This window comes from Dasypus novemcinctus, chromosome 11 (genome assembly GCF_030445035.2).
Source record: "Dasypus novemcinctus isolate mDasNov1 chromosome 11, mDasNov1.1.hap2, whole genome shotgun sequence".
Taxonomy (NCBI): domain Eukaryota; kingdom Metazoa; phylum Chordata; class Mammalia; order Cingulata; family Dasypodidae; genus Dasypus; species Dasypus novemcinctus.
In genome coordinates this window covers 85,506,446-85,532,886 of record NC_080683.1, presented here as the reverse complement: position 1 = coordinate 85,532,886, position 26,441 = coordinate 85,506,446, and the positions used below count along the sequence as shown (strand labels likewise).

Below are 26,441 nucleotides of genomic sequence, written 5' to 3'. Positions count from 1 at the left end.
TCTAGGGTTTGAAGACTGATTGATTAAGGCCAGTTGATCTACAAAAGTCTATGTGTTTTAAAAGACTTTAGATGGATGCCCTTCAGCTAAAAACAGAATTTTGGAGAATTCATGTAATGGGAATATTTAAAGTAGTAGTTTCCAAACCTGACTACCAGGGGGATCATCTAGGAAGCTTTTGAAATATACCGATGCCTAGGCCACACCCTAGAACCAGTTAAACAGAATTTATTAGATAGGGCCCTGGAATCAATTAAAATAGAATAAAACAAAATAAGACCTCTCTTGCATGTTCTGCCATTCAGTCAGGGATGAAAACCACTGGTTTAAAGTGGTTTATACAAGGCTTTAACTCCCTGGTGAAGAGTGTGAAACCTGTAACATCTGATGATTTGGGAGGTGAGGGCTATGGTGCATATGTGCATGAGAGAGAGAGTGTGAGTGTGTGTGTATGGTGGAAGGAAGGACATTGTCAGGCTGGTACCAGCACAGCAGAAGATAAAGCATTGGTTTTCAATCAGACAGACCAGGGTTTGAATTCCTGCTCTACGGTTTACCAGATTTGTGACTTTGCTTAACTTTACTATAGATTCAGTGGTTTAAAAAAAAAAGAAGGAAAGTGGACATGGCTCAACTGATAGAACGTCTGCCTACCATATGGAGGGTCCAGGGTTCAATACCCAGGGCCCGCTGACCCGTGTGGTGAGCTCCCACACACAGTGTTGCGGTGCGCAAGGGGTGCCCCTGCATTGGGGTGCCCCATGTGCAAGGAGTGCACCCTGCAAGGAGAACCACCCCATGTGAAAAAAGCACAGCCTGCCCAGGAGTGGCGCTGCACACGTGGAGAAATGATGCAGCAAGATGACACAACAAAAAGAGATGCAGTTTCCCAGTGCCACCTGACAATGCATTCAGATGCAGGAGAATACACAGCAAATGGACACAGATCAGATGACAGGGGGAAGGGGAGAGAAATAAATAAAAATAAATCTTTTTTAAAAAAACAAACACACAAAAAACAAAACAAGAAAAAAGAAGCTATCTCATGCCTTCTTCTAGTCTTGGCTGTGTCTGGGGTCCTTTACCCCAAGACTCTGGGTCAGTGTCCCCAGAAAGTAAGCCTCCAGGCTTCTGATTGAGAGAGGTGGCTGGAGATTTGTATGTGGCTGATTGGCATGGGGATGGCTTTGGCCACTAGCAATTCCTTTTAAAGATTTCCACTCAATCCTTCTGTTTTCTGCTCTACATTTATGCCCCTTCAGATACCTGGTATTACTAGGTACCAAGCCTTTCTAGGATTTGTGGAGTGAATCAGCTTGCTGCTTACTGTCCTCATATCATCCCTAACACCACAAATACTTAATTTGCAAATTTTTCTGATAAAAGTTAGTTTCTACTCATCCATCTGCTTTCTAGATTATAAAATTGTGTTGTGATGATTGGTTAGTCATCAACTCTGGTTTTCACTCCCATTCTCAATGTACTCAAAGGTTTATTTCATTTTATTCCACTACTCTTGTTTTAGTTAGGTGTTGGAAAAGCAGCAGACATTGGTGATTGGTGCATGGTTCAGTCTGCCTTGGTTAACCAGAAGTCAGTCTCAGTCATTTTTAAGGTTGTATTATCAAACTCATTTGAAAACTCCTCTTCTCCCCTCAGCTCCTGTTAGACCTGTGACCGTAGGGTCTGGGAGTTGAGAGCGGAGCATAGTCTGCTGTCACACACATTTCCTCTCTCTTTCTATGTTCAGACAACAAAGAGAGATAAGGAAAAAGTGACTGCCTCTTGACTTACCTGGGTGCAATTGCAGCTCCTAGCTCACTGTCTATGGATTCCATGGAAAAGGGTGTGGCCCAACTTGTACCACGGATGAGATTCCCAGTCTCATTCAACTCCCCTAAGAACTGGCAGTCTCCTTAAGGTTTAGGTACTTCTCCCAGCTCTCAGCTGGGGATGTTCATGCAGCATCCCTTCACTGTGCATGCCTCTGTGCTCTTATACTGCAGTGGTCCAGGCATGTACTCAGGCCCCAGTCTCATCTGTCCTCCACAGTCAACTCTGGAGCTAGCAGGTAGATACATATGAGATTCACTCTGACAGCTGGAGGGAGCCAACCTGCACCCTTTCCCTTTGCAGGGGCCCACCATGCCATCTCCCTCTAGTTCTTTTGCTCCTTGCAAAGGTAGCACAAGGACAGAAGTCTTGGCACTCTTTAGAGAAGTGGTCCTTAAATTTTCTGTCACCAACAGAAAGGATTACTGAGAGAGACTTTAAGTGTTAAGAATAAAAGAACGACTTAAAGTTAACTAAATGCAAAAGCAACCTGTATATTATCTTACTATTTAAAAGCTTAGGTAAATTGACTAAGAACTGGTACCTTTTCCGGGACCACATCAAAAACTATGGAAGCAACCCAAGCGTCCATCAACAGTTGAATGGATAAACAAAATGTTATATATACACACAATGGAATATTATTTAGCTGTATAAAAAGAATGAAGTTCTGATACCTGCAAAAACATGAATGAACCTTGAAGACATCATGTTGATTGAAATAAGCCAGGCACAAAAAGACAAAGATTGTATGATCTCACTGATATGAAACAATTAGAATAAGCAAATCCATTCAATCAGAAACTTAAATACAGGTGAACAGGTGTGGGAGTGCGGGACTAGGAAAAAAGGAAGTTAAAACTTAATTGGTACAGAATTTCTATTGGGGGTGATGAAAAAGGTATAGTACTGGATGATGGTGCGGGTTCTACAACATTGTGAATGTAATTAACACTGCTGAATTATATATCTGATTGTGGTTACAATAAGATTTTAGGTTGTATATATGTTGTTAGAATTAAAATTTTTTAAAAAGAACAAAAGGACTGGTATATTTTCAAACTTTTTCAATAAGGATTTCTTAGAATCTGTTTTCTGAAAATATCTTCTATGCCTTACAATGGAAAATGCTCAGGAAAATTTAAGCCAGGTTTTTATAACAAAAATGAAAACTAGCCTTGTTAAATCTAGTACAAGTGCAGAATATTGTAATTAAGAAAAGAACCAAAATTTGCTTTCTAAATTATTTTTAAATAGTATAGCACAATCTAATAAGAAACTAAATATACAAACTATTAATTTCAGAAAAACTTATATCTACATTTTTAATGTAATATTTGTGATTAACAGGATGAGCTATTCCGTACACTTGCATCTTATAAACTAATTGCACCAAGACATAGATGGCATAGAAGCAGATGGGGACGTTCATGTCCCATATCTTTAAAGGAAGGTAACATTATTGCCGGATCTCCAGATTTTGCTGTGAGGTAAGTAAGATTTTCAGAACTTAATTTTAAAACTTGTCTTACATCTTTCAGTCATTTATTATGTTATATTTTAAGTTTTCTAGGTAAAATATACTGTCTTCCATCAGAAGAAGCATTAAAAACATTTTCATTGAACCCTCGTGCCTATCTTCTTCCACCTATGCCAATGCCACCATTCAAAGTATTCATATTTGGACCTCAATATTCAGGAAAAACAACACTTAGCAATTTGCTTGCAGAACATTATAAAGGAAAGGTAACTATTTAGTATCTCTCTCTCTAATCCATCTAGCCTTGATTACAATTTGTGTGATTTTATTTGTATTCAGTTTTCTTTACTATTCATCGGGCATTTGACACTAGGCTTGGAGTGGAGTAGGTATCCTCGTTGCTGTTTATTGCCACTTCCAGACCCTGGTCCTTCCCTGATCCCAAAGCCCTTAGCTTTGAATGTCATGTCATCCAGATTCTGTCACCCATTACCTTATTTGATTCCCCTTATCTCTTATTTCCTGGGTTACACTCCTCCTGGTTCACTGTCACTCTCCTCAGCAGACTCACTGTCATCATCCTCGGTGATTTCAATACCCACAAAGATGATCTTCTCAACATCTTGGCCGGTCAGTTCCTTGACTCCTCCCCCCCCTCCCCCCACCCCCCAGTCCCCACCCCCTAGTGTTCCTGTTCTCTCTCCTTGGTAAATGAAGAGAAATTATTGCTGGCTTGGACCAGAGTGATAGCAGAGGTGGTAGGAAGCAGTCAGATTTGGAATGTAATGTGAAGGAAGAGCCAAAGGATTTGATGATGGAATGGAATGTGGGAGGAATTATAAGGCCAGTGTGGCTAAAGGATTGTGTGTGAAAGGAAGAATAGCACCAGATGTAGGGGAATCAAGAGGTGTCAAAACAGTGGAGGTCATGGTAAGGAGTGTGAATTTATTCAAAGTGCTAGAATACTATCAAGCACAGGGGTGACACTTTCTTTTTGCTCTTAACTTCATTATTGCAAATATGACAAGCACACAGAAAAGCAATACTCACTGAATTATCTCAAAATGGACCCCCGTGTAACTACCACTCGGGTCAAATATGGAATATAGCTAACACCCCCAGTGGCCACCTCACGGCCCCACAAAGTTAACCACTGTCCTGGATTTTATGGTAATCACTTCCATACTTCTCTTTTATGGTTTTACCACATATACATCTAAATATCATAATTAGTTTTGCATGCTTTTTAAACTTTATAAGACTTACACAATTTATCATTTTGTGTCTGGCTTCTCATTCGAACATTATGGTTGTGTTATTTATACATGTTTTTGTATATAGCTATAGTTTATTCATTTTTATTGTTTTATTGTATTACATTGATTGTATTACATAATTTATTTATCCATTTGAGTGTTAATGGAACTTAAGTTGATTCCAGTTCGGGAATTATGAGTAATACTGCTGTAAACATTCTTGTACATGTTCTTGGTACACGTGTACATATTTATGTGTTTCAGAGATTTACATAGAAATAAAATTTCTGGGACATAGAGTACACATTTCACTTTTGTAGATAATGCTAAACTGTTTTCTAAGCTAGTCCTACCAATTTACAGTCCTTTTAGGAGTGTATGGGAGTTCTGTTATTCTACATTCCTACCAACTCTTTTTGTGGTCAGTCTTTCTAATTTAAGCCATTCTAGTGACTGAGTGAGTAGCAGGTTTCACTGTGGTTTTAATATGCACTTGTCCTAACTAATGAGGTTAAACACTTTTTCATATATTTATTGGTCATTTGGATGTTCTCTTTGAAGTGCTTGTTCAAGTCTTTTGCCCATTTTTTAAAAATTGCGTGGTAGGTTTTTCCTTTTGCCATGTTATTGATAGGAGTTCTTTATGCTGTCTATATATAAATTCTTTGTTGGTTGTGTTACAAATATTTTCTACTACTCTGTGATTTGCTATTTCCCTTTTTTTTATTATTATTTATCTCCCTGCCCCTCATTGTCTGCTCTCTATGTCCATTCACTGTGTGTTCTTCTGTATCTGCTTGTCTTCTCTTTAGGTGGCTCCAGGAACAGATCCTGGGACCTTCTGAAATGGGAGAGAAACGCTCATTCTCTTGCGCCACCTCAGCTCCCTGGTCTGCTGCGTTTCTATTGTCTCCCTTCTGTCTATTTTTGTTGCATCATCTTGCTGTGCCAGCTTTCCACGCGGGCCAGCTTTCCACACGGGCCAGCACTCCACTCAGGACAGTTCACTGGGTGGGTCAGCACTCCGCATGGGCCAGCTTGCTGCACGGGCCAGCTTGCCTTCACCAGCAGGCCCCAGGAATCAAACCCTGGGCCTTCCATATGGTAGACAGGAGTCCAACTGCTTGAGCCACATCCACTTCCCCCATTTCCCATTTTTAATGGTATATTTTAATGAACAAATGTTCTTAATTTTAATGGCAAATGATTTATCACCCTTTTCCTTATTGTTAGTGTTTTGTATCTCATTTAAAGAAATCTTTGCCCACCCAAAGATCATGGAGATATTATCCTATATTAATCTTTAAATCCTTTATTGTTTCAACTTTCACACAACTCTCTTTCCTATGATATGAAGCATGGGTTCTTTCACTTTTCCCCCTAAGGATATCCAGTTGTCCTAGGACCATTTAATGATAAGACTGTCCTTTATCCTGTTCTATAATGTCAGCTTTGTCATAAATCATGTCTTTATACATATGTGCATCTGTTTTGGGCTCTGTGAGCTATTCCATTATTTTATTTTGCCATTATAGTGCCAATACTATGTTGACTTAATTATTATAATTTTATAAAGTCTTGATGTGAGACAGAACTAGGCCTTCCATCTTGTTCTTTTTTAGGAATGCATTGGCTATTATTGGTCCTTTGCCATTTCATTAAAAAAAAAATCTTTGGGGATTTTAATTATGATTTCCCTGAGTCTATAGATCAGTTGGGAGAATGTTCATCTTTACAATATTGGCTCTTCCACTCCATGAACATGATAATTCTACCACTTACTTAGCTCTTCTTTAACTTATCCCAGTAATAATTTAGAGTTCTCTGTGAAGAGCTTTGCACAGACCTCTAGCCATTTGGTAGATTTGATGCTAGTATATATAGTGTAATTTTTTAATTATTATTTTCCTTCTGTTATCTTGAATGTTATATATGATTTTCTGTAAGGAGTCACCCTAGAGAGCATGTCTGACTTACCAAGTCTAATATTAATCAGTACTTTTATCCATCTTAGAGATTTCAGGGATCTTATAATTCAAGTGCACCCTAAAAATGCCTCCCCAGAAAACTTGTTCCTGTAGAATATCCCTAGATTTTTCAATACCTAAATTTCATAGATCATACATATCTTCCAGTACAATATTTTTCAAACACTATTTGTATTATATTCCAAAATGCAATTCTACTTTTTAAATTTAAGATATTCAGGGAAAGTATTGACTATATTCCAATGTCAAAATAATATAGGTATTTGGAAAAGTTTCTCATGGGTCAATAATAGGGTCTTCAATATTGGTGACCCAAAGAAAGGCCATATTACTATGTACAAAACAGTAGGTGATAATATAGTGATGTTTTAACCATTTTTCATCCAAACATGACAGTCTGTTACTTATATAGAAAAATGTTATTGTGTTTTAGTTATATGCAGAATTTGGGTCAATTTATAATGCATTATAAGTTTTCCCATTTAAAATAAAAAGAAATTATTGTTTCTGACCCTCAGAAACTATCAAATAACAAATGTTTGGTTTTTTTAAGCCACTAAGTTTTGGGTCGGTTTGCAATTGGATAATTAATACACCCAGACACAGTAAGTTTTAAAAGATTAAAGATAATATTTCATCAAATTATATAAAATTTATTTTTGATCCAAGACCTTAGTTTTGAAAAAATAATATATAGTAGCCTTGGAGGAGAGATTTTAATCAAATATAACTTTAAAAAGTGTTCCTAGTACTACATACAAAGTGCACCTACAAATCAAAAGGGAAAACATAAGCAACATTGGAAAAATAGACAATGGATATCTAGGGAAAACACAAAAGTTAATTTTCCAATATAAAATAAACTTATGAAAATATGCCCAACCTCATTAGAAGATAAGGGAACATAAAATAATAAGAAGATGTACTTTTCCCCTAGAAGCCTGAAAAATAAAAGGAAAATTATGAACTTTATTGCTAAAGAGGACATATATAAATGGGAACATTTGAAAATAGTTGGTGGAAATAAATTGCCATCATCTTTTAAAAGAGCAATCTTTGAATACCAAGTATGCTAGAATAACTTGTACCAGACTAACTCCCCACTATATGATGTGTGAGAGAAGTGAAAACTCATGAGATGAACCCCATGATTACCCCAGCTATCTGCCTGGGGATGATTTCCTGATTGTAGCTTGGAGAGCACGGTGCTTTCACTGAGCAGAGGAGGCAAATATCAGAGTTTCAAAGCAGCTAGAATTGTTGAGCAGAGCATCAGAGAAAAGGGTGCTGCTTGGGGGTTGAGTGAGAGTGGAGTAGAAGTCTGTGTAGCCAAGGATAAGGCTGCACATGCACCAAATAGGACTGCACAAAGTCTAACAGAGCATGGCTCCTGCAGGGTTGTGAATAGAACAGAGATATGGAGGCTGAACAGTGCTGGGATACATGAGAGTTCTGGCCCAGTCAGAATGAAGAGATTTTGTAAATAACCTGGCCATCAAGCTGAGATACCATGAAAGCCATGTCTTAGGAGTAAGGACTACTCTAGATTAAGGCCCATTCTACACGAACCCTAACAAGACCTAAAACCACTCCTCAATAAAATGCAGGAAACAAGTTATATTGTGTCCCATCGAATTGTGAAACACCCTTGGTTTTCCAAAGATTGACCTAACAAAGCATAAAACAAAACTTACAAAGTTAGAGTTTTAAACCAATAATTGAGTTGTATGCTAGAACAGAAACCAATAATAAAATCCAAAATCTCTAATAATGCATCATCCATATGTCCAATATGTAATGAAAAGGTATAAGATATGCAAGAAACAGGAAAATATCTAGAAATATCAAGAAAATATCAAGAAATATCAAGAAAAAAGGAGTCAATAGAAACTGACCCTGAGATGGACCAGATTTTGGATTTAGCAGACAAAATCTCTATCATTGTAAATATGTTTAAGGACTAAGTAAAATATGGTCTTTATGAGAAGACAGGAAATCTCACCAGATAAATGGAAACCATAGAAAAGAACCACATGAAAATCCTATAACTGGAAATACAGTAATTGAGCTGAAATTTTTACTGGATGGGCTTAGCAGATTTGACTTGAAAGAAGAAAACTTGACAGGTCAACATAAAATTTCCAATCTGAATAATAGCAAGAAAAAAATATCAAAGAAAATGAACAGGGAAGCAGATGTGGCTCAAATGATCAGGCTCCTGTCTACCATATAGGAGGCCCCGGGTTCAATTCCTGGGGCCTCTTCAGGAAGGTGAGCTGGCCTGCACAGAGAGCTTGCACAACAAGATAATGCAACAAAAAAGAGACACAGAGGAAAGATAATGGGAGACACAACAAACCAGGGAGCTGAGGTGACTCAAGCAAGTGAGTGCCTCTCTCCCATGTAAAAAGGTCCCAGGATCAGTTCTGGTGCCTCCTGAAGAGAAGATGAGAAGAGAAGAGAAGCAGACACAGAAGAACTCACAGCAAATAGACACAGAGAGCAGACGACAAGCATAAGCAGCGAGCCGGGGGTGGGAGGTAAAAAAATTAATCTTAAAAAAAAATAAAGAAAATGAACTGTGAGACAATATTTAATAGCCCAGCATATGTGTCAGTGGAGTCCCAGAAGGAGAAGAGTGAGAAAGTGGCAGAAAAAAATACTTGAAGATAAGGATGCCAACATTTCTCAAATTAAAAAAACAAGAAAACACAAAGACCAACTTATAGCAGAAAAGAGAGTATTTTCAAAGAAATAACTGCTGAAAATTTCCCTGAATTGAAAGACATGTTTCTGTATTTTAAGAACCCACTGAATGCCCAGAATGGGTGGGGAAAGACCCATACTGAAGCACATCACTTTGAAATTACAGGAACCTGGGGGTAAAAATCCAGAGTCCTCTGAAGAGAGAAACTAGGTCACATGCAAAAGACTGGGAATCCAAAGAGCATAGAACTTCTCAATCCTAAAGGGAAGGGGAATTAGGCTTCACCTTTTGAAGAGATAGCTATCCACGAATTTGTGGACATATTTTAAAACCATCAACAATATGAGCCAGACAAAGGAATGATAATTTTAAAATATAAAGAGTTCCTACAAATCAATACACAGATGAAGCCCTAATGGGAAAATGATAAATAAGCAATTCACAAAACAATAAATAGTCATAAAACATGAGAAAAATGATATCACAATTAAGTGATATCAAAATTATTCCAATATTGTTGTACGGTCAGGATGGAGAAAAGTATATTCTCATACACTGCTGGTGATTATAACTGTGAGAGATAGCAATTGGAAATAAATTAGAAATAAAAGCCTATAAGCAATGTATAGCCTTTGAACATCAATTCCTGAAGAAATTATCAAAGATACAGATACAATTGTGTTCATTATAGCATAGTTTTTAACAGCAAAAACATATATTCCTAAAAATATACTGCTGTGGGGAATGGATGTAGCTCAAGTGATTGAGCACCTGCTTCCCATGTATGAGGTCCTGGGTTCAATCCCTGGTACCTTTGAATATATATATTTTTAGTATTTCAGTTAAATAAGTAATAATACATTCATGTGCATCTATTAAAAGTGATGATGTAGACATATATATATATATATATATATATATATATATTGGCATAGGGTAAAGTAATATATAAGCAAGCGTATTGAAGGAAAAGAAGGTTAAAATGTTTATCATATACCCAACAAAGGACTTGTGTTCAGAATATGTAAAGATTCTAACCTAATTTTAAAAATAGACAAAAGTTTAAATTTACACTTCAAAAAAGAAAATATGTGAATGACCAATAAGTACTCACACACAAAAAAACCCTCAGAATTGTTACTGATTAGGGAAATGTAACTTTAAACTACAATGAGATACTTCTTCACACCCACTAGAATGTCTAAAACTTAAAAGATACACAAAACCAAGTGTTGGTGAAGATGCAGAGCAATGGGAACTCTCATACATTGCTGGTAGAATGTAAAATAATACAACCACTTTGGGAAACAGTTTTACAGCTTGTTATATGGTCAAATATACATTTACCATATGACTCACTAATTCCATATCCAGGTATTTACCCAAAAGAAGTGAAAACATATGTCCACAAAGACTTGTACACAAATGTTCATCACTGCTTTATTTATTATAGTTCAAAACTGGAAACAACCCAAAAATATGAAAAACAGTGGTATATTCATACAATGAAATACTACTCAACAATAAAAAGGAACAGATTACTAATATATACAGTGACATTGATGAATCTCAAAAACAGAATCTCAAAAACAGAATCTCAAAAACAGTAAACAGTAAGGGAAAAAAACTTAAAAAGATTGCATATATATAGTTGCATTTATATGGAATTCTAGAAAATGCAGATTAATCTATAGTGACAGAAAACAGAAAGTGATTGCCAGGAGCCAGGGATGAAAGTGGGGTGGGGAGCAGTAGTTGCCTACAAGGTGGCATGAGGGGACATTTTGGGGTGATGGAATTATTCATTATCTTGATTGTGGTCTTTATATGAATATATTTGTGAGGACTCATCAAAACTACACACTTCCTAGGAATGTACAACCCAGTGAACACTATTGTAAATAATGGACTGTAATTAATAGTACAATTATAAAAATGTTCTTTCATGAATTATAGCAAATGTACCACACTAATGCAAGTTGTTAATAATAGGGTGGTATATGGGAACTTTGTATTTTATGTATTTTATGCATGATATTTATGTTAACTTCTCTAACAAAAAATTATTAATTAAAAAACTGTGCACTTAAAGGGGCATCTCTTATTTTATGTAAATTATATAAATGGTAATCCTGTATTTTACACATAATTAATTTGTAAACTCACAGCTTCTCTAATAATAATTGTATTGCTCAGCCAAAAGGGGTACTGATGCTAAGTACCAGAAATCTGTTGGCTTTTATAAAAGGTATTTGTTTGGAGTAGAACCTTACAGTTACAAGGCCTTAAAGAGTCCAACCCAAGGTTACTTTTCTCACCAAAGTCTGTTGCCCTGTGTTGGAGCAAGACATCACCAAATGTCTATTGCCACATGTTGAAGCAAGATGGCTGCTGATATCTGTGAGAGCTCAGCCTTCCTCTTTGCTTTTAAGGCTCCAGAGGCCACCTTCTTCTGATGGCAGCTGTAGGCTGGCATAGGGCTCAGCTGCTCTGTTCTCTTCAGCTGCAAACCATCAGATGAATGGCTCATCTCTCCCCGGAGCTCCAGCATCAAAACTATAATAAGTTCTCTCCTCTACCCTGTCTTTTTCACTGTTCTCCTGAATATCTATTTATGTGTGTCTCCTTGACTGAGTGTCCGTTTATATAGCCCACAAAATGGGCAGGGACTCAAACTGAATCACCCTAATGATGTGGTCAAGTCAAAGCCCTAATCTTAACATAATTTAATCAATGGCATCTCAGCTGAATCTAATACAAAGTATATCGTGCCCAGAGCAACAAACCAGTTTACAAAGGTAATCAAATATCGTTTTCAGAATTTATAAATACTATCAAACTGCTACAATAATAATGAAGAAGTACATCCTGAAAAAAAACTATGTAGCCTCTATATTTATTATATGATATATACGTATGCATATGTATCTTTTATGAAAAGTACAACTGAATTCCTCTGAAAGCAAGTACTTACAGAACAGTAAATTCTGAAGATAGCATCACTCCAAAGGCACCTCAAGCAGCATTATTATTTTTTGGAATTAATATTTTTCTATGTATATAGATAGATATGAACAGTATGTTTAATAGTCACAGTAATTTATGCTTATGTTGATTTTCTCAAATATTTTTTGCAGGTAGTTGACTATGCCAAACTTGTTCAAACACGTTTTGATGAAGCCCTTGAAACATTAATTGGAAATACTATAGCTGAAGCCACCGAAGCAGCTATTAAAACTGTGAAAGAAAGGCTTCTCAAAGAACAACAAGCTAAAAGACAAGGTGAACCATCTTTTAAAAATATGTTTTAAGTTCAGGTAAACAATTAAGCCCAGCTACTTGAGGGTAAGGACTTTGTTTTGCACATCTTGTTATTCCTAGCACTTTGCACATGGTAGCCTCTTAATCAGTGGTTGAAAGAACAAAATCAGGTAAACCTGATTCATAAACAGAGGGAAACTCTCAATTCTAGACTTCTGAGGAAAGGAATCAGAGGAAGCTTCCAGATTTGGGTTGCTTTACTTTTGCAGGTCTGCTTGCTAGGTAGCGTCTGTTTGACCAGAATTTACCAATCGTCAGAACACCAATCATTAAAACGATGACAACAACAATAATCTACTTGACTCTTGTGGAGTTTCAGGGATTGTTTGTTTAAGCTTGATTGCAATGAAGTCTTTCTCTTTGGGGAATACTGAATTTGAAATTTAGAAAGTAATTAAACAGTGAAACTGGAAGAAGCCTTCATAATCAGTTAATAGAGTTCTCTAATTTTACAGTTGAGGAGGTTAAATGGCTTCCTTAAATTCACCCAATTAATAGCATAGCGGAAACTTAAACCTTTGTTTTCAAAGTGCCAGTATTCTTTCTCCTGACCAGTTTGCCTCTTGCTATAGCTGTTATTATTTTAGAGTAGACAGAAGGGTGTTTTGATTTTTGTTTTGTTTTTTTCCCCCCACAGGAAAAAAATGAGAATCTTCTTTTTGTTGCTATTAAGGAATTCATTGATGGGTTTTAGCAGAGTTTATGTCTATGGTAGGCACCTTTCTAACTAGTCACATTGGAACACATGAAAGTAGCTGACTCTAAATACCTCCTCCAAATGGGGTACCCTTATTGTAGCACTTCCTATACACTCAATGGGATTGAATTCATTTTCAAAGATCTGGATCCAAAATTTGGGATTAACTTCCAACCACTCCGCCCTCTCCCCCTTTGCAGCTTGCTTGCTGTCTGCTCTCTGTGTCCATTCGCTGTACGTTCTTCCGTGTGACTGTATTTTATTTTTATTTACTCCCCTCCTCCCTTGCAGCTTGCTTGTTGTCTGCTCTTTGTGTCCATTCGCTGCACGGTGCATCACCTTGCTGATTCGGCTTTCTGTGGTGCCCACGGGCCGGGCGGCACTCTGCAGCACTTGCAGGCTGGCAGCTCTCTGCGTCGTTCTGGTGAGCCTGCCTTCACAAGGAGGCCCCAGGATACGAACCCAGGGCCTCCTATATGGTAGACAGGAGCCCAACTGATTGAGCCACAGCTGCTTCCCAACTTCCAACCATTTTAAACTAGATTCAACTCCCACTAATTGGATTTCCCAAAAGCTGTGGCAGCTTACTATTACCTAATATAGTCACCACTGCCTTAATTCCAAATATTCTTTCCCTAGTAGCATTTTCCCTGTTATAAAAGTAATCATAGTTAATATTTCTTGAGCATTTACTACATGAGGAGCTATGCTAATTGCATGGCATGCATTATCCTATTTAATCTTCATATTGGGTCTGTGAGGCAGGTATTTTTTTATCTCCAGTTCTAGCAGATGAAGAAACTAAGGCTCAGAGAGGTTATGAAACTTGCCCACAATTGAGAGTTAGCACATGATTGAAATTTAAATCAATGTCTGTGCTGTTATCCTCCATGTCCCTCAAGATCACAGAAAATTGAGAGAAAAAAAAATTGAAAAAGGTGGAAAAAGAAGTCACTCATACTTCTATTCCCCAGAGGTATCCACTCTTAAGAATTTGGTATTCCCCATATTTCTCTTTTTTTCTATTCATATTTTTAATGATTAATTATGATCCTATCGTATATGCAAAATTACATTCACTGATTTTAATATAATGTTTATTTCTAAGTAATGTGTAATCATTTGTAGTAAATTTTATATTAGGGATCTAAATTAATTTTTTTCCCAAATGGAGAGAAAATTTCCAATAAAATTTACTAATAAATTATCCATAATTTTACTGGAGATTTGAAATGCCAACTTCATTTTAATCTTAACTTCTGAAATTTCTATCTTATTGATCTTTCCATTATAGCATTAGTAGAGAATGTAACTATTAAAGATTTATGATGCATTTTAAATCTGGTAAAGCAAATTCCCCTTAAAATGTTTTGTTTTAACATTTTTCCTGATTATTCTTTCATTTATTCCATAAAATGAGTGCTTACTGTGTGTCAGGCACTGTACTAGGCTTTAGGATGCTTTTTTGAATTTTCTCAAATGCTACAACTACCAGTGGGAGGACTGTATTACCTTTATATAATTGGTGAGAATTAGCATCTTTTTTTACATCTTCTCATGCAGAAACATGAACTCTCCTTTTTTAAGGTCTAATATTTGTATTCATCCTTAACAGTTTGTAGCTTTCTTCATGTGTCATCTACACTTTTCTTAGTAATTGTATTCATTGGTATTTTGTAATTTTGCAGCCATTTGAGTGGGACCATTTTTCTATTATATTTTCTAACTAGTTTATTAGAAAGCTGTTTAATTTTTATATATTTATTTGTAACTATCCACCTCATTAAATTGCTTTCTAGTTCTGATAGATGTTCAGTTGATTCTCTTGGGTTTTCAGATAGACAGTCCTATCATTTGAAAATAATAGTTTCAATTCCTCTTCTTCCAATATTTATGCTTATTTCCTTTTTTCACTAATTACATAGGTTAGTAGTTCTAGGTTGATATTAAATAGTGGCAGGAATAATAGACTTCTTTAAAGGATATCTTGCCAGTGTTTCTCCATGAGATTATTAATAGGGTATTATTATTATAATATTATTATTATCTAGAATGGATATTGAACATTATCTAATGCCTTTTCAACATCTATTAAGATCATCATAAAAATTTTAACCGTTTGACCTATAGGATTTGAAAAATTATGTTAATGTATTTTCCAGCATTAAATCATTCTTGTATTTCTGAAATAAATCTAGTTTTTTTGTGTGTTTTTTTTTAAAGATTTATTTATTTATTTAATTCCCCCCCCTCCCCTGGTTGTCTGTTCTTGGTGTCTATTTGCTGCGTCTTGTTTCTTTGTCCGCTTCTGTTGTCGTCAGCGGCACGGGAAGTGTGGGCAGCGCCATTCCTGGGCAGGCTGCTCTTTCTTTTCGCACTGGGCGGCTCTCCTCACGGGCGCACTCCTTGCGCGTGGGGCTCCCCCACGCGGGGGACACCCTTGCGTGGAATGGCACTCCTTGCGCGCATCAGCACTGCGCATGGCCAGCTCCACACGGGTCAAGGAGGCCCGGGGTTTGAACCGCGGACCTCCCATATGGTAGACGGACGCCCTAACCACTGGGCCAAAGTCCGTTTCCCTGAATCTAGTTTTGTGATGGTATATTACTCTTATAACATGTTTTATTTTTGGTTATTTACTTGGGTTTTTTTTTTCCTACATTTATAAGGCCAATTGGTTTTTAGTTGTCTTTTTTGGTTCTCTTTTGTCAGATTTTGCTATCAGGGTTTTAATAATATTTTAAACAAATTGGGAAGCTCCCATCATTTTCTATGCTCAAAATCATTTAAATAGTAAGGAAAGTATCTATTCCATGAATGTTGGAAAGAAATTAGATTTATAAGTTTCTTTCACATCCACCTTTCTCAGAAAGAATTCTCTGACAACTTTTTAAATTTCTGTCATAGTTATTGGTCTATTCAGAGTTTCTGCTTCTTTAGGACCCAATTTTGTTCAATTATATTTTCCTAAAAAAATCATTCTTTTCATTTACTTATTCAGAAATTAACAAGTGTCAAACATAGTAAGCCCTTAGGTCTTTTTACTTTCCATACATGTGAAATACTTTATAAAATGAATTATCTACTTCTCAAGTTATTAATCTCTTTGCTATTAATATATGTTTTTGTAAATACCCAGGGATGAATTAGAAAGTGACATTAATTCTCATTTATAGAGTACAAATGCTCTGTTAAATAAAGTATGTCAGTGACAGTAATCAGATTCTTAATACATTTATTCATTTTGTTGTCTGTTTAGTATCTCAAATTTTATAAGACATTGCAGTGAATATTTGTAATCTTTGGTTAGTGACCAGAGGACATGGAAATAATTGGAGGGTGTGGTCATCTCAAGGCAATGGTGGTACATGGCTCCCCCTGCTCCTGGCAGAGTACCCTTGACTGAGCTAACAATGCCATCACATTACATTGCCCCTTTCTGAGGCATTAAATAATATGGGATCTTTCTTTTCCTTTTTAAATAGTATATAGTCGGAACTTTTTCTTGATCCAATCCAAGCTTTTTTAAAGAAGCATTACCCAGTTGTTGTGTTCTCAGTATATGTTCAGTCTTTTTCTTTTATCATCTTATTTGGTAGTTTCTGATACTTTATTTATCCCGTTGTTTTTCTGGAACTCGGCTACATTGGTTATTTGCCTTGTTTTTTACTCTACAAGATTTGCATCCTGTTTTTATGCTAAAATTGGTTGCCTTCCTATTTAAAAAAATTTAGGAGCCTGTATTCCTTTATCCCCATTAAGAATAAAGCAGCAAGGGAGCAGATGTAGCTCAAGTGGTTGAGCACCTACTTCCCATGTATGAGGTTCAAGGTGCAATCCCTAAAAGCAAAAACAAAACAAAAAAAGCCAGTTTTCTTTGGGTAGCAGATGTGGCTCAGTGGTTGGGTACCTGCTTCCTATATATAAGATCCTGGCTTCTTCAATTACTGGTACTCCTAAAAAAAAAAAGAAAGAAAGAAAAAAGCAGAAGTATATCAGTTTCTTCTCTGTAAGGTAATAAATTTAGTAAACTCTACTTTTTTATCTTGCCCCCTTAATTTTCACTGAAAATAATCGGAAATTTTAGGTTCAGGCCCTTTTTAAAAATTACATATGTGCTTCCAAGAATTCATTTTGATATTTGTATCATCTCTGGATTATTCTACTATTATTTATACTTTTTCAGTTTTAGAGATTTCATCACTCTTTGTCATTTCATTTTTCCTATTTTTTATCACCTCAAAATTTATAGCCAGGTTAAGTCTATTCAAAGATACAGTTTATGTTTCTATTTCACTCAGAATGAATCAGGGTGAAACTTTTCAATTTAACTGTTCCAGAGAACCAACTTACTAATCAGACACCAAATATGATTAATGAGTCACAAAATTGATCATTTAATTGGAATTAAAGTAATTGATTTTTCCCTTAAGGTCAATTTAAATAGCTTCAATAATCTCAAAATTTATTTTAAAGAAAATTATTTTTTTCCCTATCTTTGGGTTGTAACTTGGAAAAAGTGGGCTTAAATTAAACCAGAAAGGTTTGGAAGTACAGAAATATTTCCTGAAAATAAATTATTAAATGCTGGGAAAGAATACCTAATAACTATTTCTGTGAAACCTCAGAAAAACTTCTAGGAGTCTAGAAAATAAAAAACCTTGTCAATATATTGGCTCCAATTTATTAGTATAATTACTAGAGATATAAAGGAAATGGAATTGAAAATACTGTTAGGAAAAGTTTTTTTTTAATAATAATTTCTATTATAACAGTAATTGTTATTAAAAAAACAATGAGAAAAAGGATATATTTTCCCAATAGGTTGATATGCAAGCACTAAAAAAATACTTTCAAGTATTTGAAATGAGAAGTAATAGTAACAGCTAATGGGTGAAATGTTCTCAGAACATCCTGCAAGATAAAATATTATTATTATTTCAATTTGAGAAATAAGTTGCACAACTCCTCCAAGGCCCACAGAGAGTTCATGGCAGAGTTCAGAGTCGAACCCTAGGTTTTGGATCTCAGTTTCATCCCACTAATCAGTGGCTAATTCCTGCTATAGATAATATTTCTTGGAACCTCCATTATAGTGAGTCAGATCTTAGCCGCTTCATTACCTATATCAGTATTCCCTAAAGACAGAAATATGTAGATATCTCTTTAAGAAAAAAAATAGGTCCACGAGTGTTGATTTAAATGATCTTTTATTACAGTGGCATTTAGATAGATATAAACGTAAAATTAGATACAACACTTGATATGCTTAATACAATTATATAGCTATAAAACCAAAATATTTGAAAATTTTATGTTACTAAAACTATTAATAACCATATATACACAAATAAATGCAACCTTCCTGATACGGAGGCTAATGAGGCTTTGGTGAAGCTCGGTCATCACTTGGAACATGAATGCAGTGATTTCTGTTCAAGTCCAACACCACTTTTCTAAGTGCAAACTACCAAGGCTGTGCAACTTTGCAAAGCTGAGCTTTTGCTAGGTAAGAAGGCATCATTTGCCCAATAAGTCTGCCTCTTTTTTTTCTCATTGGCCTATAAAAAGTCAAAGAGTCCAATGTGGTATCAAAGAGGTTATTTTTTTTAAATGGCCAATACTGGAATTGCATGGCATTCAAATGGTCATACAGATAATCCAGAATGAATTTCTATTTTTGGTAGATTATCTTCAAAATGAAAATCAAATTTTAAAAAAATCACTCATGGACAACTCATAAACTAAAATTTGAGAAATATTGGCCCGGACTTTTAAGAAGACTTGTTATTCAACCTATGTTTTAATGCTGGACAAAACAAATTCATTAATTCATTTAACAAATATTTGAGCATCTCCTGTGCACTAGACATGATTCTAGGCATGGGATACACAGGTGAACAAGACAGGTGAAACCCCTGTCCTCAAGGTGCTTACATTTAATGAATACCAGAGGGCCAAAAACCAAATGAATAGTTGGCACTTCTTCTTTCTGTATATTCTCTTTCTTTTCAAGTTAAGATGTTCTGTCCTCAATTTTCACTTACTCATTCTTCTGCCACTTCAAATCTGCCATTATATGCCTGTAATGTATTTTTAATCTCACCCATTGTGTCTTTCATTCCCATAGCTCTGCTACTTTTCTTTGCGTGCTTTCAAATTGTTCTTTATGTTCACCCAATATCTCCTTACTATCCTTTATCTCTTTAGTCATATTTTCCTTCAACTCCTTGAATTGATTTAGGAGATTTATATGATTATCATTGATCAGTTGCCTTAAATCCTGTGTCTCATCAGGATTTTTGGTTTGTTCCTTTGGCTGGGCTATCTCTTCTATTTCTTAGTGTGGAATATAATTTTTTGCTGATTTCTAGCCATCTGATTATGTTGGTGAATTTACCCTGATGATCAATTTGTCTTTCTTGCCTGGTTTTGTTTCATGGCTCTTCTTTGATTTTTTGGTTCAGCTTATTTTAAGTCTTTAAAATTTCCCAGCTTAAGTTATAAAAAATAGGGCCAGGGAACCACTATTGGTGTGCAGTCAGATCCAAGGAGTCTGGGATGAAGGACTCCAAAACACATTTTTTTCTTCTTACAGTTTCCCAGTCTGTAAGCAGATATTACTCTCCGGTGAATCCTTCACAGAGGTGTCTCTTTAAATCTCCACTTGCAGGGATTCTAGTCTGGCCAGAGCTGAAATTCAAAGTGGGCTCTGAGGACCAAACTTGCTGAAAAAAAATCACTCTCTACCCTTTGCCACACCCTCCCTCTTCCCAGGGATGAAGATGTCTGTTCCTCCTAAGTTGGCTGCAGTGAGCCACAGATTTTATCCAGACTGTTCACCTTGAAGGTGGAGGATGGGTGCTATTACTGGCTGTGGGGGCTGGTTACTCAGTGTTTTTGTTTTGGCTTCTTCATTTCTCTCTCCCTCACCCTCCTGGATGATGTACAGTCCTTTCCTAGTCTGCAGATCCCCAAAGCAGCTCCCTTGGACAGCTTTTTGCCCTTCTTCCATTGTTTTTGTAAGAGAGTTGAGCCTTGCCAACCTATTCCAATGCCATCCTCCTGGAAGGTGAGGGTTTTTTCTTTTATGTAAAACAATATGTAATAATACAAATGATGGCATGCATTATGGAACAGGCTTCCTGTGAGCCAGGCATTTTCCAAGTTAAATGTTTACAGTCATTATCTCATTTAATCCTTAAAACAGTGCTTCAAGTTTTTTGATATTCCCTTTTGACCAGTAAAAATTGAGATGGAGATATCAAGTAATTTTACCAAAGTCACACAGCTTTTAAGTGCCTGAGTCAGAGCTCAAACCCAAGTCTATCTAACTTTAAAGCAGGATCTTTTCATCACTGTGCTTGTCCCCCAACTACCTTTTGCTAACACAGCCAATTATTTTCTTTCAGTTGAAAAAGCTTTCAGAGAATTTCAAAGAGAATTTGAAAAAAAGGAGTCTGAGGTGCTCCCAACTGAAGTATATAGAGGCTCAGATGATTTTTACCCTGATGAAAATGGTAAACAAATAAATTGGTGATATTGTTGGCCAAATCTTTCCCAATATAAATAGATTAACCAATAGAGCATATTGTTCTTTCACTGCAGTGGACATTAAAGAACTCCAAAAAGATACAAATTTAGAAGGCACTGAAGAACCTAAAATGGAGTCAGAAAAAGTCTCCGATGATAAATCTGCTAAAATTGATAAAGATGGTAACAAAACAAATTAAGTGCCATGCTTATGGATCTTCCATTTATTTCATATTTGAAAATTACATGCAAAAAAATGGGAACCTAAGGTGGGAGGAAGTTAGTTTCTCTCTTACAGATTTAAAATGAAGTTATAGAATAGAAATATTTACTAGAATAAAGAAAAAACATAAAATGGTAAGTCAGATACAATTTGATCCCAAAGACTTACTTTTTAATATTTTCAAATATGATATAATCATTATCATATGATTAGAAATTCTTTCTTAACAATTCCCTATTCTCTTTAATGTGTTGGAATCAAAGCAACATAAACCCCAAGTTTTAGGTGTTAGATTTTATCATTTAGAGTTACGTTCCTTAAAAAATTTTTTTCATTCATATTTTTTTACAATTGAAAGCATACAGTGTAAACTATTTTTGTATTTTTTGACTGAGGATATAACATTTAATTACTATATCTCATTAGGAAATATTTTATCCATCACTTCAAATATTACACAAAGTCCCCTACTTAGAGGCAGTAGTTTTAAATAGCTCTGTATAAATGAAATTTAAGTTAGTTCACCTTTTTTCTACTATAAATAATACTTCAATGATTTTTCACATAAAGTTTGGGTGTTGACATAGGTGAAATTACTAGATTAATGAGTCTGAAGCCATAGAGTCAAATTGCTTTGCGTAAGTTATTCCAAATTGTTTCCCTCAGTAGTATACGAAGTACATACCATTGATTCCTCAGTATTTTCTCTTTTAATATTATTTAAATTTTTAGTTGCTTGATTATTTCTTAAGTTTAATATTATGATATTTGTTCACTGTTTACCTTTCTTTTTTCCAGAGGTATCCATTTTTGCCTTTTGCCCATTTTTCTAAATTATATCAATTATATGGCCTCTATAAAAAGTGTATATATTAGTCTTTTCTTTTCTCATATATGTATTTTCCACATTGGAGCCTTATCTTTTCAAATGGCTTGTTATTTTTTTAAGTATTTCTCATATTTTGCAGTTGAATCATTACTTTTCCTTTGCCGATTTTTTCTATTACATTTTGACTTTAAAAGTTTTCCCCTTAGCCAGAGATTTAGTACATTTTTAAATTCAGTTCTTTTTAAAAATTATTTGTTCAAACTTTTTATATTGAGTTTTAAATGCATCTGCAGTTACTGTGAAGTGCTAATTTTTTGTCTGTTTCCTTTTACTGATTCAGTGTGCTTGCCTGGTGTTTATGACAAGTCTAGAAGGAATTGAAGTGAACACTCAGAAACTCACATTTGGCACCTCTCCACCCTCAGTACACACACACACACATACACACAAATAGCCTCCACAGCAGGACCCCTGTCCCTCCCCATACATTAAAATTAAAATATTGGCCATCATCACAAGAGCCCCCTCTCCCTGCGGAGTTTCCAGCACCAATACACGGAAAGCCCCTTCTGCTCTCCCATACCGTCTGTTCCCTCTTTGGGAACACAGTCTATGTTAGAAGCAGGCATCAGTGTTCTACCCACTTCTGGAGAGGTGCCAACAGTACTAGTACACACTAGTGAAAAGGAGTTTTCTGATCAACACCCCACTCTTCCTACCCCATATCTCTGGGATAAGCTCAACCTTCACCTCTTAGAGTCAGAGGATGTTAGTTACCTCAGGAAAGGCAATACTGATATTTTTTAATATAGATACACTGGCATTTTATTAAGCTAAATTTAGTCCTGGTTTGGTATAGGTTAAGTTGCTCTGTTTTCTACTACTGGTGTTTACCTATTTGAATATTATGGTTATTATTTTAATAAAAATTTGGGAACATAATTTCCGAGTCCCTGGGCCCTCAGCACAATCTTCCTTGGGAACTCACCTACATTTTAAAAAATACTATTCTTTAGATAGTAACAAGGATTTATTCACAGATGAAAATGAAACCTCTGAAACTACGTCCAAATTTAGAATATCTCAAGACCCTAGTCAAGATCTACAGTTGGATTACCCAAAAGGTAAATTCATATTTGGGTAATTTGGTTTTCTTAGATTGTGGTTCTAAAAAAAGTTTAGAAGGAGAATTATGTGATTTTAAAAATTATTTTAAAATTCTTTCAAACGTATAGGACAGTTATAAAAAGAATACAAACACCATACAGAGAACTCCAGCATATCCCTACATATATATATACACACACATACACACACACGCAGATATACAGATACACCAATTTCAACATTTTGCCACATTTGCCATATCAGTCTATCTACCCATCTGTCAATCCACCTATCTATCCATGTATCTGTCATTCTATCTATTTTCTGAACACTAGACTGTAGGTTGTATACATCCTGCTCTTTGAACACTTAATGCTGCCATGGACATGTCCTAAGAACAATGGTATTCACTTATATAACCACCTTAAGTGCAGTTAGTAAGTTCAAGAAATTTAACAGTGATATAAAGCTTATACTCTATATTCCAATTTTTTCATATACCCCAGTAATGTCCTTTGGGGCTTTTTTTCTGCTCTCATCAGTTCCCTTTCTGGACCACATATTAGATTTGTCATTCTTTTTTTTTTTTTAAGATTTATTTGTTATTTATTTCTACCCACCCCCCACCCCCCCGTTGTCTGCTGTCTGTGTCCATTCGCTGTATGTTCTTCTGTGTCCACTTGTATTCTTGTCAGCAGCACTGGGAATCTGTGTCTCTTTTTGTTGTGTCATCTTGCTGCATCAGCTCTCTGTGCATGTGGCGCCACTCCTGGGCAGGCTATACTTTTCTCGCTCTCCATACAGAGCATACTCCTTGCACAGGAGCTCTCCATATAGGGCACACTCCTTGCACATGAGGCTCCCCTACGCGGGGGACACCCCTGCATGGCATGGCACTCCTTGCGCACATCACTGCGCATGGGCCAGCTCATCACACAGGTCAGGAGGCCCTGGGTTTGAACCCTGGACCTCCCATGTGGTAGGTGGACACTCTGTCAGTTGAGCCAAATCTGCTTCCTTGTCATCATTTCTTTATTTGCTCTTTCCTTTTCTTTTTAATTGTGGGAACATATATATGATATAGACTTTCCCATCCCAACCACTCCCAAGCACATGTGGTACCCTCACCACCTTCTATTATTAAACCTTTCCCATCTCTCCAAACATAAACTGTACCCCCATTATGCATTACCTCTCAATTCCCCATGTTCCCCCTAATTTCTGTTTCTATGAGCTTGTATATTCTCCAGTATTTTCTTGGTAGTTACCATGGGGCTTAAATTAACATCCTAAATCTATAACAATCTCCTTTTCTTTGATACCAGCTTAACTTCAATCATATACACAAACCGTTTTCTTATACCCCCTTGATCAGAGCAGGCTGTTTCTGATAAATTCTTTTAAAAACATTAATAATGTACACTTACACTATCTTAAAGGGTACTGTGTTATAAACAGTCCCACATACAGGAAAACAGAAAAAATACCATGTGAAATACTATTTGGGCAATAAAGAATATTGGGAAGATAGGAGATTTCTTTGTGCTCTCCCATCCCCTGGCATGTGCTGTCTGTATCATTCACAAGAAGATAGTTGCTGGAGGACCAATCATCATGTCATTGTTCCCAGCAGGAAAAGGGGAAAAGTCAAGGGACAAAAAGTTGGCTCTACCCAGATGAGTCAGCCCGCTTTAAAGAAATACCAGGAAGACTCATCAAAAATTTTCCCACTTTTATCTCATTGGCTTTTAGCTGGGCACATTGTTGGACCCAACAAAATCAGAATTTCATGACTAAGAGGAGAAGAATGGATACTGGGCAGATGACTAGCAGGTTCTAGCACAGCTAGCCCCTTTGCCTCACTATTTCTGCATCACCATGGCCTCCACTCCCAAGCTTGCAAAAAGATCATGGGTTCTTGCCTCTTCTGCTCGGCTGTCTGGGAACTGCCAGCTTTCCCCATCCTTAAGAACAAAACTCTCACTTCAAAGAAAGTAGGGATGATAGCACACCACTGCTGTTCGAAGGCCCTTTTGAGTTTTTCTGGGTTGGGATCAACTGGGCCTGTCAGATTGACCCTGACAGAAGACCCGGGAGCTCAAGAAGAGAGACTGGAAATACAGAGGCAGAGGAGTCAGGTGGATTCACATCAGATGCAGCCTGAGAGCCAACTTGGCTATACTAGAGACACTTTAACACCAAATGAAGGCCAGAATCAAGTGTAATACTTGAAAATACAGCCTACACCTCCCTTTCCTCCATCCACAGCAACTTGCCCACCTCCTGACCTGTGTGGTTTCATGCCTGTGATTGAAAGTATCCATCTTGTTTTCTGCCTCTTGCCTACATGTTTGTGTTTTAGCTTGACTCCTGGAATCCTTTAGTCCTTACCTCTTCTCCCCAGCTTTGGTTTTGGCCCCTGCCTGGCATGCTTTCGTTTTGCCTCATTCATTTTCATTCTGCTATACTGGCTTTAAGTCCCTGCTCAGGTAATTTGTGAATTTAAATTTCTGAATTAACATTTCCTCTAATCTTATTTTCCCCCTTTTCCAACATGTTCTGCAGTGACACAAAAATAACACTTTCCTGGGCCAGAACACATTGTATCACCAATAGCATTGTCCACTAAGTTTATTAATGACATTAATTTATTAACTTACTTTACTTTGGTCTTAGTAGAAGATGATACTGAAATAGAGGTAACTGCCAATCATCCAGAGGTTGTTTCCATGATTGAGGAAACTGTAAAAATGGCAAAGGAAATGAACTTTGAACAGCCATATGAAAAACATGCTGAAATTTTAGGGGAAGTCCTCAAAGAGGTAAGAAATCCAGGCCATTAATTTTTATCATTGATTTAACAGTAAATTTAGTATAATCTAGTAAATAAATCTAGTCTAATCTTATAAACTATCTGGCAGTTTCTTTAAATGTTCAACATACAATTCCTCATATGACACAGCATTTCTACTTCTAGGTATTTACCCAAGGGACATGAAAACATACATCCACAAAAAGATCTGTACAGAATGTTCATAGTGCTTTATTCAAAATAGCCAAAACCTAGAAACTGTGTGTGTGTGCTCCTCAACAGGAGAGTGAGGAGAGAAACTGTGGCATATTCATACGATGGGATTCTACTCAGCAATAAAAAGGAACTACTGATACATGGAACAACATGTTTGCATCTAAAAATAATTATGCTGAGTGAAATAAGCCAGACATAAAAATGATCACACTGTATAATCCTATTTGACATGGAATTCTAGAAAAAGCAAAACTTTGATTAAAGCAATGAGATTCAGTGACTGCTTCTGGAGGTGTTAAGTAGCAAGAGTCAAGGGAACTATCCAGAGTGATGAAATGTCTGTGTTTTGACATATATTTGTCAAAACCATTTGAGTGGTTCACGTAATATTAGGACATATTGTTGCATGTAAAGTACACCTCATACATAAAAAATGAAA

General features: G+C 36.2%; 1 protein-coding gene and 1 long non-coding RNA gene across 2 annotated transcripts in view; one reads left to right on the top strand and one right to left on the bottom strand.

Annotated features, from left to right (window-relative positions):
- AK9 (adenylate kinase 9) overlaps positions 1-26,441 on the top strand; it is a 194,894-nt gene that overhangs the window by 61,728 nt on the left and 106,725 nt on the right. Inside the window, exons 12-17 of the mRNA XM_058307272.2 lie at positions 3,184-3,323; positions 3,399-3,579; positions 12,402-12,546; positions 20,695-20,802; positions 22,908-22,991; positions 25,651-25,796. Coding sequence (XP_058163255.1) covers positions 3,184-3,323; positions 3,399-3,579; positions 12,402-12,546; positions 20,695-20,802; positions 22,908-22,991; positions 25,651-25,796 — 804 coding nt within the window. The remainder of the gene's footprint in view (positions 1-3,183; positions 3,324-3,398; positions 3,580-12,401; positions 12,547-20,694; positions 20,803-22,907; positions 22,992-25,650; positions 25,797-26,441) is intronic.
- LOC131280426 (uncharacterized) lies at positions 16,501-25,740 on the bottom strand. Its single transcript, XR_009188013.2, has 2 exons — positions 25,635-25,740; positions 16,501-17,238 (listed from the first exon to the last, which is right to left on the bottom strand). It is a non-coding gene; the product is annotated as an uncharacterized lncRNA (long non-coding RNA).